Below are 17,408 nucleotides of genomic sequence, written 5' to 3' on the forward strand. Positions count from 1 at the left end.
GATCCACCTGCCTTGACCTCCCAAAGTGCTGGCATTACAGGCATGAGCCACCACAGCTGGCCTAGTCATTAGGAATTATTAATAGTTTCTTCCTACTGGTTTTAGTTCTATCTTGTACAATAAGACAGAATATGTTCATTTCTCTTCTGCATAAAGGCTAGTCTAGTTGAAAATAAGGTAGTGCAAATACCATAAAAACACTGATTCTGGTTTTCAGAACTTTATCAATGAGAAATATGACTACCACAAAGAGAAACTGCATCTGACTTTGGTACTTGGAAGCACTAAGGGAAGAGCACTCATGGTTATATCACAACATACAGGCCCAATAAGAGGGTATCATCTAGATTAAAGCCACCATGACCATGATCCATAGGAATCAACTATCTACTGCTTATCAAAGTTCATTACTATCCTTCCTAACTCCCATAAAACAATCTCTTAGCGTCTCATTCACTATGAACTATGAGTAAACATGCAAAACTGGCATTTTTTAACCTACAACTTTATTTTACTTCTTGATACCATCAAACAAAAGTCCTTCAGCCTTTACCAACATTAGAGGTCTTCTCTGACCATGGGAAACTGACTTCCTAATGGGCCAGTCTGCTTAACACCCAAACTTTTTTTTTTAATAATTAAAACATGTTTATTCTCTGAATAAGAGATAATGTTTTCAGTGGGAATCTACAACAACACAGTAATTTTGGAAAACTTGAGAGCAAGTTTAAAAATAAGATTAGACCTTTGAGAAGGCCTAAAAGAGTAAAACCAAAATAGATAACGAAGTTCTGCAGAGGTTTACTTTGACCTACGTAAAATTTATTGATTATGAGTTGACATGCCCTTATACTTGTTAGGTATAAAATGAAAATTCCATGAGCATTCTCATTGCTCTTCAGAGCTCATGAAGCTCTGCCAGTCAGGATTTTCTATAAAGACTTTATCCAATGAAATGCTTTCTACTGTCCAGGGAATATCTGATTCTAACATAATGGGGTGTGTGTATAATCTTTTTTAAAAAATGTGATATCTACACTGTCTTTGGGGGGTGTGTTTGCATGTATCTTTTTTAAAAAATGTGATAGCTATACTGTTTTTGTTATCCCATACCTACAAAGTAAAAAGGAATTCGAGTTATATGGAGGAGTGGGGAAATATTTTTCATTAACTTGATTTATAGTCCCTTATAAGGCCTGTAGAAGTTGTGCTGTCTTGGGGGAATCCTAAGAGAAATGGAAAATATTATGGTAAATACATTTAAAACCCTGCTTTACCTTCTGCTCTAGAAAAGGCCGTTACACAATTATGCCATAATGCCATGTGCTAGCCAATCTCTTTAAACCTATTCATCTACTTTTTATTGAGATATAATTCACACCCCATAACATTTACCTTTTGAAACTGTACAATTCAGTGGCTTTTCATATATTCCCCAAATTGCACAACCATCTCTTCTAATTCCAGTACACTTTCAGCACCTCTATAAGAAACTCTGTACTTATTAGCAGTCACTCCCATTGCCCCTTCTCCCAGCTTCTAGTCTACTTTCTCATCTACTTTCTGTCTCTATGGATTTGTTTATTCTGGACATTTCACATAAACAGAGTCATGTAATATGTGGCCTTTTGTGCCTGGCTTCTCCAATGTAGCATGTTTTCAAAATTTATCCATGCTGTAGCATGTATCAGTACAATATAATAATATTAGTAATATTCCATTGGATGAACAGATGATGTTTATTCCTTCATCAACTGATGGATATCTGGGTGGTATCAATGTTTTGGCTATTATGAATAATGCTGCTATGAACATTCATATATAAGTTTTTGTGTGGACATATGTTTCAATTCTCTTTGGTATATTCCTATAAGTGGCACTGCTGGTCAGATGGTAACTCTATGTGTAGTTTTTTGAAGGACTGCCAGACTTTTCCAAAGAAGCTGCTCTACTTTCCATTCCCATCAGCAGTGTATGAGGGTTCCAATTTCTCCACATCCTCCACAGTACCTGTTATTATCTATCCTTTTAATTGCAGCTATCCTAGTGGGTGTGAAGTGGCATTTCACTATGGTCCTCATTTGCATTTTCCTAATGACATTACCTTTCAACTTTCTGATTTAAGCTTCAACCACTGAATTTCTACCATGACACTGAGGGGTAGGAAAGATAGGAAAGCTAGGTTAATAAAAGTGTTAATAATTCAATTTTTGAAAAATGAGCTTTATACAGTGTTACAATTAATACAAACTCTCATGCTGCAGTGAAATGGCAGGTATGTGAAGGAAGCAGGAGTACTTCCACTGCTCATCCAATGTAGTAGTATTTTGTACTAATCACTTCTTAGTAAGTAATCACAACTGAGGCAAACTAATGCTAAAAGTATATGTCTAATAAAAAGGTGCCAAGAAACTGGCTATTAACAAAATAAAGGTCCTAAAAATATACCAAACAAAAACACATTCTTGGTTTTGTTTTTCATGGTAAAGAAGCTTAAAGTACTTAATGTTATTTCATAAAAAGATAAAAATAAATTTCAAGTTATCTTAGAGGAAAAAATCTTTAACAAATAATAGTTAACTCAATATTGTTCAAGTGCTTATGCCATTCTGTCAATCCAAAGTACACAAGAGAGAAAAAAAAGGTCTTGCAAATACATCTCTGACTTCTTGTTTATCTATCTGTCAGCTTTCAGTGATCACTCAAGAGGAGTATGCACTGTTCCAGAAGTAAAGCTCTTGGATTTCTTTAGGATTGTATTAAGTGCTTGAAAGTATCTAAACAAAATAGACCTAAGCTTGAGAGTGGAATTAATGGTCCCCAGAGAGCACATCAACTGGCACACGAGAGGAGGAAAGCAAAAATGAGTACAAAGGAATCAAATGAAGGGTAAGCTATGAAAAATAGAGAGGATTTCATTTAGAACTCACAGAAACAATGATCCCAATGGTCTAAGTGGATTATGTGATTCTAAATCCAAGTCCTAGTCCATCAGCTACTAGGTAAACAGCTGATGTGGGCCCTTGCTTATTCTATTTACAACCTACCGAGAATGCTGGGAAGAGGCTATGGAAGCTCAGCATCCTTTTTCCTTCACATGTATTATCTGGAAGGCTGAAACTGCATGGTGGTCAACCAGGTAATATGCTACTAGAACCAAGTCTGGCCTATGAACTTTACCTGTTGAGCCCAGTGACGTCAGGAGAAAAGATGGTGTGCCACCTTTTTGGAGCTCCCTGAACTGCGTTCTCCATTGCTTCTAGATGAGAAATGATGAGCTTTCAAGACCCTGTCAGTTACCACATCTTAGCTTCGATTACTTACAGGAGTCCAAATTTCATTAGCTCCAACTCATATGAAAGTCACGTTCACTTTCACATTACTGAACTACGCATGGGTTAAATACTATCTTGCTTTCCCTCTCCTGTTTTCTTGTTTCTCAGCACCCCACTTCCCTACCCTTGAAACTACCTTTCGGTCTTTTCTAAAATTGCCCACGTTCTTGGCTTTACTTATACTTCTCTTTTTTTTTAAATTCCATTCTTTTTGTGACCTGTACTTAAAATCCTCAAGCTCCGGCTTCCTCCCCTCAGATTCATTTGTTACTATTTCTCCTTTGTACTGTCAATATAGCAGGTGGCTAACAGAACATTATGTGCACATGACATGTAGTACTTTCTGTTAATAGCTTCTCAATTGTAATCTGCAGTCATAAGGTCCTATATAAAGTTCAAGTTGCACTTAAAAGCAAATGAATATTAAAGTTTACAAAGTTAACCATAAATCCACATACTTAAAGTGACTTTCCCTTAAAAAACTATATTATCTTGCTGGGTGTGGCTGCATGTGCCTATAGTCCCAGCTAGTCAGGAGGCTGAGGCAGGAGGAATGCTTGAGCCCAGGAGTTCAAGTCCAGCATGAGTAATACAGTGAGAAAAAAAAAAAAATTGTATCTCCAGTACCTTTCACTCTCAGCTGTCTGCATGGTCTCCAGTTTCGAGTGGGTTCCTCTGTTAAATCCTTTCACCTCCTGTTCTTCCAAAGATTCCAGCAATCGGATGACATCTTTATTTACTCCTCTGCGCTTTGCCAGAACTAAAGGGGTAGCACCTTGATGATTGCTAAAAAAAAAAAAAAAAAGTTTATAAAAATAAAGAAGCCATCATAGCAGTTATACTACATAGTCAGTTCCATTTTTAGTACCCATTTGTATAGATCTCAGTGAAGAAAGAATGGGACCAATTAGGACCTACCCTAGGGCCGTGGGGAACTAAACGAGTATTTGGCTCACTGCAACTCTTCCACCATGAGCCTTGACCATCAGGCTGCAATCAGACCTTGACTGATGGGATTTCTGCACAGTTCATCACAGAGGCCATTATCCTGTTACCCAAACACATCCCCCACCTCTAGCCCCCATCCTCATACTGAATGTCTCCTCAACAGCAGATTGTGGTGGAAGTTATAGCCGTGTGTCTCTATTTTTTTCTCAATTGTACTATAGAAAGCGTTTATGAAGAATAAACGAATCACCATGGGGAAAAAAAGGATGGGTCCAATTTAACTCAAAAGTAAAACCAGAGCTGAGCCAAACATCCAGTGTAGCTGAATTTTGAATTAACCTTTGTTTTTATTTTTTCTACTTCCAAGGAAAAGAAAAAAGAGAACATATAGTCAGAAAGTGGATAAATCTAGTTCTAGATGCATTCTTATTTGATATTTACATTTTATGAGACCAGTACTTTTTTTTTTAAAGTCTAAGAAAAAAATTGTCAAATAAGCTGCTTTGGTTCACGCAGCTATTTAGTGCTAATAATAGGTTAGAACCCCAATCACATTAAATCCTGCAGTCAATTCCTACCCCATTTTGTCCTGCAGAAACAAAAGCATTTACTGTCTTATTCAGATTTGGGGGCATTATGGCATCAATAAATTAGGGCAGCGTGTAACTGTAATTTAAAGGTCAAGCTCAGTTTTACAGGTGACTTGACATCGTTCCCACTCAAAAAGCAGAGTATCACTAAAATAAACAAAAAGCCCCATGACTTCCTCAAATTGTTCAGTCTAAAAAGGATCCTTGACTCCAGGGAGTTTATGAAGCTCACATGGTGCGTTACATGACAGAAGGCACACAAGCGTTAGAGTCAACGGAACTAGGTTCAAATTCCAGTTCTGTCCCTTATAAGCTGTGACCTTTCCAAATCCTCTATAAACTGTGTGAACTTTGTCCAATCCTTTTTTGTCTTCACTATCTAATCTGTAAAATGAAAACACCTATTGTGAGAGCTCTTCATTCTGAGGACTAAATGAGCTAACAAGTAAACACAGTCTAGCTCATAGATTTTCAACAAATGTTCTTTTCTTCTTCTTCCCTTGTTGTAACACTACATAATTAATTAGTAGCAGAAACTACCCACTATTTTCATAGGAAAAATATGCTGCTTCAGCAAAAATCTAGAAGTCAGCCCCTCATTCCCTCACTTGCCTAACAGGATTACACTGTCTTCAATGGCTTTCTGAACTTATTTCAACTGATTAATGAGGAAACAAAATCAACAGACCTGAGATAAGACTATCAGTTGAGAGACTAATGGGAAGAAATGACTAGACTTCTAAAACCACAGAGAACTTACCAAATGTCAATTTTGAGTCCATTGGAAACCAAAAATTGGATAGTATCCACATGGCCACAGAGGTGAAGAGCTGTGTTTCCTTGATAATCTGTGGCCAGAAGATCGGCACCGAATTTATGCAGTAACTGGCAGATGTCTACATTCCCTCGAGCTGCTGCAAGGTGAAGGCCTGTTCTGCCCCTGCTGTCACGAATATTTGGGTCAAAGCCACTTTCCAAAAGTCGCTTGGAATAATTAAAGTCCCCATCAATACAGGCTTGTAGCAAGGGCACGTTAGTCTGAGAAGAATCATTTACAAAAACATACGACATTGTTCTGATGTGGTGGATGGAACACGCCTGTAATGAAATAGGTGAGTGAGATTCCATGAAGTCAAATGAAATCAAGACAAAGAAGTCATTTAGAAAAGCACTATTTTTCATCCTTTTTGGCCTCCTGCCTCTAATAAATAAATTACTTTACCAAACAGAAACAACAACAAAGTTATCAATTATATTTTATTTTCCATTAAAACGTTTCATTTTCTTCACATCTGCTGGATTAAAATTCCAATTCAATTACTGTAAAGCTCTATTTTGCTTTTCATCATGTAAAAAGATTAAGAGATATTTTTAAAGTTAAGCAAGATATAATAGCTTAGATTTAAGTATTACATTGTCAGAACACACAGATAACATGGTGTTTAAACATCAAAGAACTACCCATATATAAATGCTACTACTAGTAGACATTCTTATTTAATACAAACTAATTCTCTTTGATATATTTGCTTCTTCCTGTGTTTGAGATATTCTACATGGTTACTGAAACTACTTGCATGAAAAGAACTTATACTCAACAAAGACCTGTAGAGTATTATGTTTATAGAGCAATTTTTTTTTTTTTTTTGAGACGGTGTCTCGCTCTGTTGCCCAGGTTGGAGTGCAGCGGCGCAGTCTTGGCTGACTGCAACCTCCACCTCCTGAGTACAAGCGATTCTCCTGCCTCAGCCTCCCAAGTAGCCGGAATTATAGGCGCCTGCCACCATGCCCAGCTAATTTTTTGTATTTTTAGTAGAGATGGGGTTTCACCATGTTGGCCAGGCTGGTCTTGAACTCCTGACCTAATGATCCGCCCGCCTTGGCCTTGCAAAAAGTGCTGGGACTATAGGCGTAAGCCATCGCGCCTGGCCTATGGCACAAATTTTAAGAGAAAGGCTAAGGAAAGTAACAAACTGAATTTAAAAATCAGAGCACGAAATCAATTCAGATTATGCTTCTTTTTACACTATTGATCTTATTCTGCTGTGCTCTGTTGCTTATCTCAATATGTGACTGTGCCAAATTCCCACTGTCCAAAGACTGAGAGATGAGGGAAAGAAAAAGTAGGGCTGTCTGGGAATGCGAAGACAGGACAAAGCAGCAATCCCAACTAGGTCTGATGTGAATTTCATCTCTTGGATTCATCCAGCTCACCAGTTTGCCCACACCTCTGTCACGGATGTTTCCCGGCCCCACTGGTGCACCTGAACTCAGGTGAGAGTTCAGCACCTGCCTGGTGCACCTGAACTGTCAGGACATTCTGCTCTACCAAACTGCATATAACTAGGTCTCTCTCTCTTCCCCTAGGTTCATTTAAGAAAGAGTTAAAGCTTGTCAAAAGAAACTTCACTAGGAAATTAACGAGAAAACAAGAAAACAGGCAGAGACCAATGCTTTTCTAGAGATGGCTTTTTTATTCTTAGGTTACAAAAGTTAGTCACAGATGGACTTGGCTTATACAGCTGATCAGGTAAAGTCTCTTTCTGAAACACTGATGGAACTGGATGCTAGACCCATCTATTCTTGTGCCTAACCTCAAGGGGATTCAGGGAAGCCTGGCTGCTGAGTTTGGTGAGATTGCTGCCCTTATTCCTTTCAACTTGGCTTCTCAGCAGAGCCATTGTCCCAAAATCTGGGGCTGCCTTACACAAGGGCTCTGCTGCTACCATGGGCTCTCTGTGGAAAGAGTGGGCACTAACATACACTGAGACTTGTTCTGAGCCAGGTACCAACTAGGAGCTTTTAATGAATTTAATTTAATCTTCCTAACAACTCCACAGTAAGGTTTTTTTATACCTGAATTTCAGTGAGGAGCCACTGAAGGATTTTTTTGTTTTAAATTGAGACAGGTTCTTGCTCTGTCACCCAGGCTGGAGTGCGGTGGTACAATCATGGCTCACTGCAGCCTCAAACTCCTGGGTTCAAGCAATCCTCCCACATCAGCCTCCTAAATAGCTGGGACTACTATTTCAATGAGTTCAGCCCATTGAAGGATTTTAAGTCAAAGAAATGGCACAGTCTTATTAGTCTTTCAGAAAGATTACTTGGATGACAATATGGAAGGGTTGGATTGTAGAGAAAAAGATGGAGGCAGGGAGATCAATCATTAGGTCATTGCAGCTCTCTAGGCAAGAAATGAAAACCTAACCTAAGGCAGTGGCAGGCAGAAGGGGACACACTGGAGGGGAACAGAGAACACAGAATTAGCACAACTTAATGACTCACTGGATATGAAATGAAGGGTAAAAAGGGGCTAAGAATAATTTCAAATAAGAAAAACATGTTTATGATTAAAAACTACAGAGATTAAAATCAAAATAAACTTCAGATGATACATATGATGACTTTTTAAAAATCTGGCTGGACACAGTGGCTCACACCTGTAATCCCAGCATCTTGGAAGGCCAAAATGGGAGGATAGCTTGAAGCCCAGGAGTTCGAAACTAGCCTGGGCAACATAGCGAGAGACCCTGTCTCTATAAAATATTTTAAAATTAGCCAGGCATGGTGGCGCGTGCCTTTCGTCCCACCTGTTTGGGACGCTGAGGTGAGAGGATCACTTGAGCCCGGGAGGTCGAGGTTGCGATGAGCTGTGATTGAGCCACAGCACTCCAGCCTGGGCATCAGAGTGAGGCCTGTCTCAAAAACCAAACCAAACACCAAACACCAAACACCAAACCAAACCAAACCAAACCAAACCAAACCAAACCAAACCAAACCAAACCAAACCAAACCAAACCAAACCAAACCAAACCAAACCAAACCAACAAACAGAAAAACTCAATAAGAATTTACTCAATAAAATAGTCAAGAATTCTTTTGTGAGGGTAATCTAAATATTTTCCCTTACAGCAAGGGTGTCCAACATTTTGACTTCCCTGGGTCACACTGGAAGAATTGTCTTGGGCTACACATAAAATACATAATGATAGCTGATAAGCTTTAAAAAATTGCAAAAAAATCTCAGAATGTTTTTAAAAAGTTTATGAATTTGTGTTGGGCTACATTCAAAGCTGTTCTGGGCTGCAGGTTGGACAAGCTTGCACAGTATTGAATCATAAAAATGGAAAAGCTATCATAAACCTTTTTAAAAATGAAATGCCACATATCAAGTGCTTTTCAAAAGGTAATGTGTTTTGGTTAAATTTTTAAGAATAGATAATTTTTAAAATCTACTTGGTGTTTTTGATTCAAACACAGTAAGAATTCTTGCGGTTTGCAGACTAGGATTCTTCTGAATGTTGGCTCAGCAAGAAATACAAGTCTCTGTGTCTATTTTTCAGGTGAGAATAAGTGTGTATTTTGTCAGTTTCTCTGTGTCCCTGGGCAACTGCTTAACTTAATCCCACATTTAATAAGCCCAATGATAGATATTTTTCATCTTGATCACAGAACTGAATCTGTCCTAAAGCAGTTCACTGACGGTTTCACATCTTGTGAGGAAGTCCACAGTAGTAAATACTCACGTAAGCCTTAAGATTAGATCTTTCGTTCAGTGGTCACTCAGCAGTTTCTCTGAATTCTCAAGAAGGTTCAACAAAAATATTCTGTAATGTGCTGGCAAGGATCTACAGTAAATGGAAAATTCAGTTATAATAGAAGTGTGGTGAGAAAAAGAACTCACTGTTCTATTAAACACAGACAGGTTACTGAGCCTGAAGAAATTCTCTAGAAAATCTGTAGGTGAGGCATCAACTTGTGAGGCCAGAAAAATACCTGACGAGTAACAAAGTAATGAAAAGGAAGGGCTTAATAGAAGCTGCTCTGTGGCCCACAAACAAGAAAGCAAGACAGAAAGATAAAAGAATAACAATCAAATTATGTGCCATCAGTAAAGAACAAATTGGGCTCCGAAAATTCACTCTCAGTCATTACTTGGAATTCAGAATGCATATTTTTCACATTATAAATGGAGGCTAGATCCCAGATTAGTCCACAAAAGCATTTTTATAAATAAAATACTATTCATAATGGGAAAAAATAAGTTTAAAAAGCCAATACTTTTATTTAAACCAAACAGGATACATTTAAGAAAAAGTATTTCTAATCTACCTTGAATGCTGGTACTTAAATCTCTTTAAATCTGTTCCCTTCCCTGTCTTTTCAGCGTGAAAGAAAACCTGGCCCAAATCTATCTGTAATCTTCTTTACATAACCTGACCCTGCTCCCCTGCCCAGGCTGCACTTCTCTGCACTGAGAGACACTATGAGAGCACCCTGTCTGCCCACTCAACTCTTCTCTGGAGGGACCGTGGAAGCAGGGTCATGGGCAGGCAGTAAGGACCACAAAAATAGCAATATTAGTTCATGAAACAAACATTCACTGTGTGCCTGAAATGTGCCAGATACCATGCTATGAAGTCCAAATCCCAAATTCCTGGTGAGGGTGAAATACAGGTTAACTTTTTACTGGTCATCCTTGCTCATTGTTATCAAACCCCTGTGAACAAATTTACATAGGGAAATAATTAATGGTATTTTACAAAGCTCCATTTACAACATGTAAGTCAGGTTGTATCATAAAGGCTATCAGTGCTAGGCTGGAACTGATGACAATAGCTGACAAACTGTATGTGAGGACCAGTCCCACACGAGGGTCAGTAAATATCACGAAAACATGGTAACACACAAAACATCTACGCTCCTCGTTTCCTACTTCTTTTGTGATACCACAGTATCAATTTAGACAAACTTCATATCACGGAGCCACTTACCTTGATTTCCTTAAACAAATATTATGATTCACCCAAAGCCTAATATTTTTCCTCTCTTGTCCCGACCTCTAGAGCTGAGTCTTTAACGACTAGAGCCTGTCTCTAATGTATGATTTGGCTTCAATTTTCAATGTTAATTAAAATGGTGCAAGTGGGTTATTCTGGATGTGGTAGAGCTCACATTATGGAAAAAGAAAAAATTTTGTTTTTCATCTAGAGATGGAATTATAGTTCATATGGTTATGCCCCCAAATAATCCTAATGTTCTCTTAAATCCACAAGGAAGACAATGCTTCTGCAATTTTCTTTTTTTTTTTTTTTTTTTTTTGAGACAGAGTCTTGCTCTGTCGCTCGTGCCGGAGTGCAGTGGTGCAATCTCGACTCACCTGCAGAGTTGCAGAGGCCTCCCGCGTTCAAGCAATTATCCTGCCTCAGCCTCCCCAGTAGCTGGGACTACAGGCATGTGCCACCATGCCTGGGTAATTTTTGTATTTTTAGTAGAGATGAGAGTTCGCCATGTTGGCTAGGCAGGTCTTGAACTCCTGACCTCAGGTGATCCACCCACCTTGGCCTCCCAAAGTGCTGGGATTACAGGCGTGAGTCACCGCACTGAGCCTACCATTTTCTTTGGACATTACAATGCCCCATAAGAAAATACACTTGAACAAATTACAGATTTGTATGATTTCATATTAATATTATATAAATTCATTAGACTAAATTACTAGAAACCTGCCAAGAAAACTTCCAAGACCTCAATTAGACCTTACTCACTAGACTCTATTAATAGCTTCCCTAAGAAGTCATAAAGCAAATACAAATCAGAGCACATATTTAACGACTGTCCAATGGGTGAAGAGGACTAAAGACTTTTTTAAATTAAACTTTTTGAGATAATTATAAATTCATATGCAGTTGTAAGAAATAACACAGAGTGATCCTGTGCACCCTTTACCCAGTTTCCCTCAATGGTAACATCTTACAAAACTATAGTACAACATTACAACCAGGATACTGACATTGATATAGTCAAGATACACAACATTTCCATCACCATGAAAAATCTCTCATATGTTGCCCTTTTATAGCTATTCCTGCTTCCCTCCCATGCCAGTCTCTCCTTAACACCTAGAAAATACTACCTAGTTTTCCATTTCTTTAATTCTGTCATTTCAAGAATGTTGTATAAATGGAGCCATACAGCACATACAGGAACCTTTTGGGATTGGCCTTTTCACTTGGTATACTTCTCTGGAGATTCATCCAGGGTAGCTGTGTGTATCCACAGTTTGTCCCTTTTTTATTGCTGAGTAGTATTCCGTGGCATGGGTGTACCACAATATAACAGTTCGTCTACTGAAGGACATCTGGTGTCTCCAGTTTGTGGCCACTGTTAAAGCTTCTACAAACATTTGTTTGTATGCGACTGTAAATCTTCATTTCTCTGGGATAAATGGTCAGGAGAGCAACTAGTGAGTCATATGAAGACCTGAAGATTGTGACTAAAAGACTGTTGAGCACGAAGGTGTCTATTTCCCCCATTTGAGAAGAATGTAAGGTCACCTTTGGAGTCATGTGCCTCGGTGTCAGGTTATTTATGGAAGAACCTGTAGGACCGAGCATTTGCAAGGGCACAGGTGGATGTACCGGCATTTACCAAAGGGAGTGTTTAATAAGAACCATTCTTCAAACAGAATTAGAGGCACTAATAAAAGTGTGAATAATGAACCAGTAATCTTTCAAGATTCACTGAGGACTGAGTCTGTGCTCCTGTGAATGGATGTGAAACCTAAGTAAACACAATGAAGCCTGCTTGAAGAGGTGGGAAAAGTAGCGGGGAGAGATATGTGATAGTCTGATTCTCCTGAAAGGCGCTACTCTTAGGAGTGTACCATAGAGAGACAATTTTCTTGTCAGATGCTGTTAAAAGAACTTGATTACTCCACCCGGAATGTATATGGAGCTGGACTGCCTGGGTTTGAACCCCAGCTCAGCTACTTACTAGCTGTATGACTTAGCACTCAAAAATAAGCTATTATCCTTTTCAGGCTAGACACAGCTCTGGGGAGACAGTCCTCAGCCGTATGGAAGAAAGCTTGCATACAGCACTGATCCCCTGGTAATAGAGCAGCTTCTGATAATGGGGTGACATCTAGTGGGCAGTAAAGACTTCCAGGAAAGAAAAATAAAAGAACTGGTTCCTGGCAGAGGAAAAACCACATAGTCTAGTGCAAGAACAGTCAATATGGGAATAACCATGCCCCAGAAAGCATGCTGGTTGCTGACCAGGGCCCTGGTTCCCAAGGAACAGTGTCCATGAGGAACGGCATCCACTGACTGGTTCAGAGGCAGACTAGCTGGCATTGTTAAAAGCAGAACTTTGGGGGTCAGGTTTTTGAGGGCTGGTGCAGCCTGACACTTAAAACTCCTCATTCTGTGCTCTGTGGCACTGCCTGAGAGACTTGAAGACGGAGTCATTTAATCCTTTCACATGACGCAGTCACTTAGATCTCGGCAACAAGAGCTTCTTATGTCAACCAGCACGCTTGTCTCAACCCAAACAACAATCAAAAGGTTTTGATGGAAGCTTGTGATTCACTGACTTGATGAAAAGTCATGCCTAATTTTCTTTTATATCTCAAATTTTAGATCCACAATCTTAGGTCAATCTGTAAAACTTTAAGATATAATAGTATTCTTAATGGTTAAGGACTAATAGAGAGAATGTATATACTTATAATAACTAAAAATTGTTCTATATCCAATATCAACAAGAATACATAATAGATGGATTTTTCATTTTGAAAGGCCATTTGGAAAGGCAAGACTAAGTACCACATTCTTGCTTCAAATGGACTGACTACAATATGCCTACACAAGCAATTTTGGTCAGAGATCAAAGCACCAGACATTTCAGCAAAATGCAAGGAAAAAACGACATAGTTGGAAAGATATTCTATCAGATCTTATTGCCTTTGCCATTTTCTAATGTCAAAGAAAAGTACTACAACTATAAAAATGAATGATACACAGTAAATGAAACCCCCAAATCTAGATTCTATCACTTGGTTATTCTTATCCTTTTAAGAGGATACAGCTGTTTCAAAATATAATCTCAGAGAACTATAAAACAAAAATTTCCAATGAAGTCATTAAATCCTAACTGCTAGTACTTTAAAATTACTGTTCTTAAAACCTGAGCTCTGCAAAAATCCAAAGATATTGGGCAAAGTTTTAAAAAGCCATGTTGAAAAGAAATTTAGCTGTAAGCAAGTAAGAATTTTAACAATTTAAAATCCTTCCCAGAACATTAACAATATATTTCTTCAGTCTGCTTATCTTCAGCAGCTATTTAAACAGCAACTATTTCTCTAATAGAGTGATCTTAATTCCCAAGGCCCACAGACATTGAGTCTAGGGCCACACTGCTTTAAGTGGCAGGGTGGGGCTTCATATTTAGTTTGTATATTTCCAATGTGCCCTGCAGCCACTGTAAGTTGTCAAGATAACCAGGAGAAAACAGTTCATGTAAAACTTTGTTGCTTGTTCACAACTGTCCTAAAATTCCTGCCAGAATATGTTTCTAGAAGCCAAGAAATAGGTCTGATTTGTCTATATACACTGGCTGACTGCAATGCCTGGCACATTAAGTTTCTTGAAGTCTAGACATAGGGAAATCCAATAATTCTTTCCTGAAAGTACACTCAATTAAGTTCACTGTCACATGATTTTAAAGTAATATTTTTTTCTTATGACTAGTTCTGCAGTGCGTTGTAAAAATTTTTAGGAAATAAATATGAAAACAAAGAAACTAAAAGCTGCACACAATCAACCATGAATCAAATTCATGATTCAACCAACCATGAATCAAAAATATTTGGGGGAAAAAAACTGCATCTATACTGAACACGTATGTACAGACTTTCTTTCTTGTCATTATTCCCTAAACAACACAGTGTAACAACTACTTCTGTAGCATTTACATTGTATTAGGTATTATAAGTAACCTAGAAATTACTTAAAGTATATGGAAAGATGTGCATAGGTTATATGCAAATACCATATCATTCTGTACGAGGGACTTGAGCATCTGTGAATTTTGGTATCTGCATGAGGTCCTGAAACTCATCTCCCATGGATACTAAGGGATGACTGTATTCTATGTATGTACCATAATTTTACTGAATTCCTTAGCACATTAAAAAAGAATTTGTCCTATATTTTTCCTATCACATAAATTCATTGACGTTTTTGGCTAATCAAAATGTAAACAGAATTTTGTGATGAAAGCTGTCTAATGTATGGCTGTGGAACTAGTCTCTGACCAGTGAATAGTTTTGCTGTGACAGCAATCTTGATGCAATGCTTTCTTTGCTCACTGCAAAACTTCTAAGATTCTGGTTTATGGTTCATCCTAAACTAGGATGAACTTGAGTTCCCTATTTCTCTTATTTTTTGGAAAATTGTATTAGAAGGGTCTAGGAAGTAAATTCTCACTGATCATATGGCTAAGACCCCAATTTTTAACCTTTTAGTGATCTGTCCTAAATAAAGATAAAATATGTGAATATTTATTTGGATTCTTTAAAAAAGGAAAAGAGTTGCTCTCTTTCTGTAGGAAGTAAATAAAAGAAGGAACCAAGAACACTATCCTTTTAGGATATCCCAGTACTATGAAGAACATTGGAAGGAAGGAGTTTATAAGCAGAATCTTCTGAATTTTATTTCCAAGGCTCAATAATAACAGAAGTTCAAATTTTTAGCAAATTTTTGGAGCAATTTTTAGGCAGATGTGGATCTACTACACACATACATTTTTATTTTATATCCAACTTTGTAGAAAACACACATTTTGTGGTATTTCCAACATTTCAGTCTAATGTGGCCGTGTCTAAAATTCTTAACTTTGTGATATCTTCAAATACAAAACTATTGGTAACTTCACAATTAAAACTATTAATGCAGTAAAAGTGAGGTTAATTTGAAGTATGGGAATTACAGAATAATACTTAAAGACAGGCCACTAGCCAGGTGCAGTGGCTCATACCTATAATCCCAGCACTTTGGGAGGCCAAGGTGGGATGATTGCTTGAGCCCCGGAGTTCAAGACTAGCCTGGGCAACAATGCAAGACCTTGTCTGTACAAAAAGCAAAAAAGCCCAGTTCATTGTGTTAAGTTCACATAATAATTAAAACTCGGTTAATCAGATATTACTTAGTAGATGTTCTTCTGGAATTAAGCTTAATGAAAAGAGAAAAAAGAATTTCTTGTTTGTTATGTCTGGTATTACTATGCAAATAATTGCTTGGCAACATTCGAGATATACAGTATTCTACATTTATTAAGTTATACTGCAGGCACAGTTCTAAGTGTTTTTCCTGTAATAACTCATTTAATCCTCATAGAAACCCTACAAGGTACATGCATATTATCACTATACTCATTTCGTGAGTAAAAAAAAAAAAGTCACTAAGTTTGTTTCATAAGATTTTTTGTTTAATGAATTACCTTAGCAAATGTCTTCATAAAACATAAGGGAGAACATTACTCTAGCGTACACATTCCATATAACTCTTTACAATCATTTCATTCAAAGTGAACTTCTTCTTAAACTGTAGAAACAATACCTGGAAATGTCTTTTACTTTACAGAAAATATTCTAGCACACGTAAGCCAAATTAACTCTTTTTAATCATCTCATACAAAGTAAGTTTTTAAAGTATGGGAAAATAACAATAAAATATTTTTGGAAACGTCTTCTACTTCACAGGTGACTAAATTCTTAGACTCATTATTCTCAAGTACTTCCTACTGCTTGGGATAACAAGAAAACACCTAAATTTTTATTTCTCCATCAGGAAATCAAAAAACACCAACAAGGATTTCTGATATATTTCTGGCAATATTTATATTGCTTAACTATTATTTGTTTGCATTATTAAAGTTTAGTTACAATTCAACTTTTAGAAAAGGTACTGGCTTAAGACAAATCAAAATTAATTGCTCACAAAAGGAATGCTTGTTATTTTGGATATTCTATTTCACATTCTAATATCTTAGTATTTTCCAAAATCTTTACTATGTAATTTTACCATGTTTAAAATTCTTAGCAACGGACTTCCTCCTCAGGAGGTTTCTAGTTTACAGTCTATCATTACATAATAAAGTTATTTGATTCTTTAAAACTGTCTTTTCTAGTTGCAACAGCACTTTATTTATATGGCCTAAGGGTGCCACCTTGTGGCCTGCGTAGGCTTCAAGTTCAACTTCAGCATCTAGTACGGCATAAGCAAGTCTGTACCTCTGAAGTTTCTCTGTTCCATTTCAAGTTATTTACCATAATTCTCACCAACTGTGAATTTGTGAAAATCCAAAGTTGGGATGAAGTTCAATTTTCCTTTTAAAAAAACTTTATCAAGAAAATTAATAGCAAAAATATGATTCCAGGCCTATTCAGAAACCTAAACCTCATTAAACCCACCTTACCAAACTTTACATAAAGTGCTACTTAAATGGCATTCTAACTCATTCATTTATTGTGTTGTTTCAAAATATAAGAATTGTGGGTTTTGCAAAATATTCCTTATTTTCTAAATAGTCTACAAAATTTAAACCAGACTTCACACTAAATAAGTTTGAAGGTATGAGATTGTATCCTTAAAGAAGCTTAACTGTAATAGTCATGTGTTGCTTAATGATGGGGATATGTTCTGAGAACTGCAGGCCGGGCGCGGTGGCTCACGCTTGTAATCCCAGCACT

At 37.5% G+C, this 17,408-nt stretch overlaps 1 protein-coding gene across 4 annotated transcripts in view; it reads right to left on the reverse strand.

Annotated features, from left to right (window-relative positions):
- The window catches only part of ANKRD46 (ankyrin repeat domain 46), a 58,711-nt gene that overhangs the window by 19,416 nt on the left and 21,887 nt on the right, over positions 1-17,408 (reverse strand). For 3 of the 4 annotated variants that reach the window (XM_032760133.2, XM_032760130.2, XM_058444141.1), the window contains exons 2-4: positions 9,400-9,501; positions 5,634-5,971; positions 3,963-4,121 (exon numbers count right to left, since the gene is read on the reverse strand). In XM_032760133.2, the coding sequence (XP_032616024.1) occupies positions 3,963-4,121; positions 5,634-5,944 (470 nt within the window). In that variant the 5' untranslated portion in view covers positions 5,945-5,971; positions 9,400-9,501. The remainder of the gene's footprint in view (positions 1-3,962; positions 4,122-5,633; positions 5,972-9,399; positions 9,502-17,408) is intronic. The other variant, XM_058444142.1, reaches the window with a different exon arrangement.

Source organism: Hylobates moloch, unplaced genomic scaffold, assembly GCF_009828535.3.
Source record: "Hylobates moloch isolate HMO894 unplaced genomic scaffold, HMol_V3 SCAFFOLD_9, whole genome shotgun sequence".
Classification (NCBI taxonomy): domain Eukaryota; kingdom Metazoa; phylum Chordata; class Mammalia; order Primates; family Hylobatidae; genus Hylobates; species Hylobates moloch.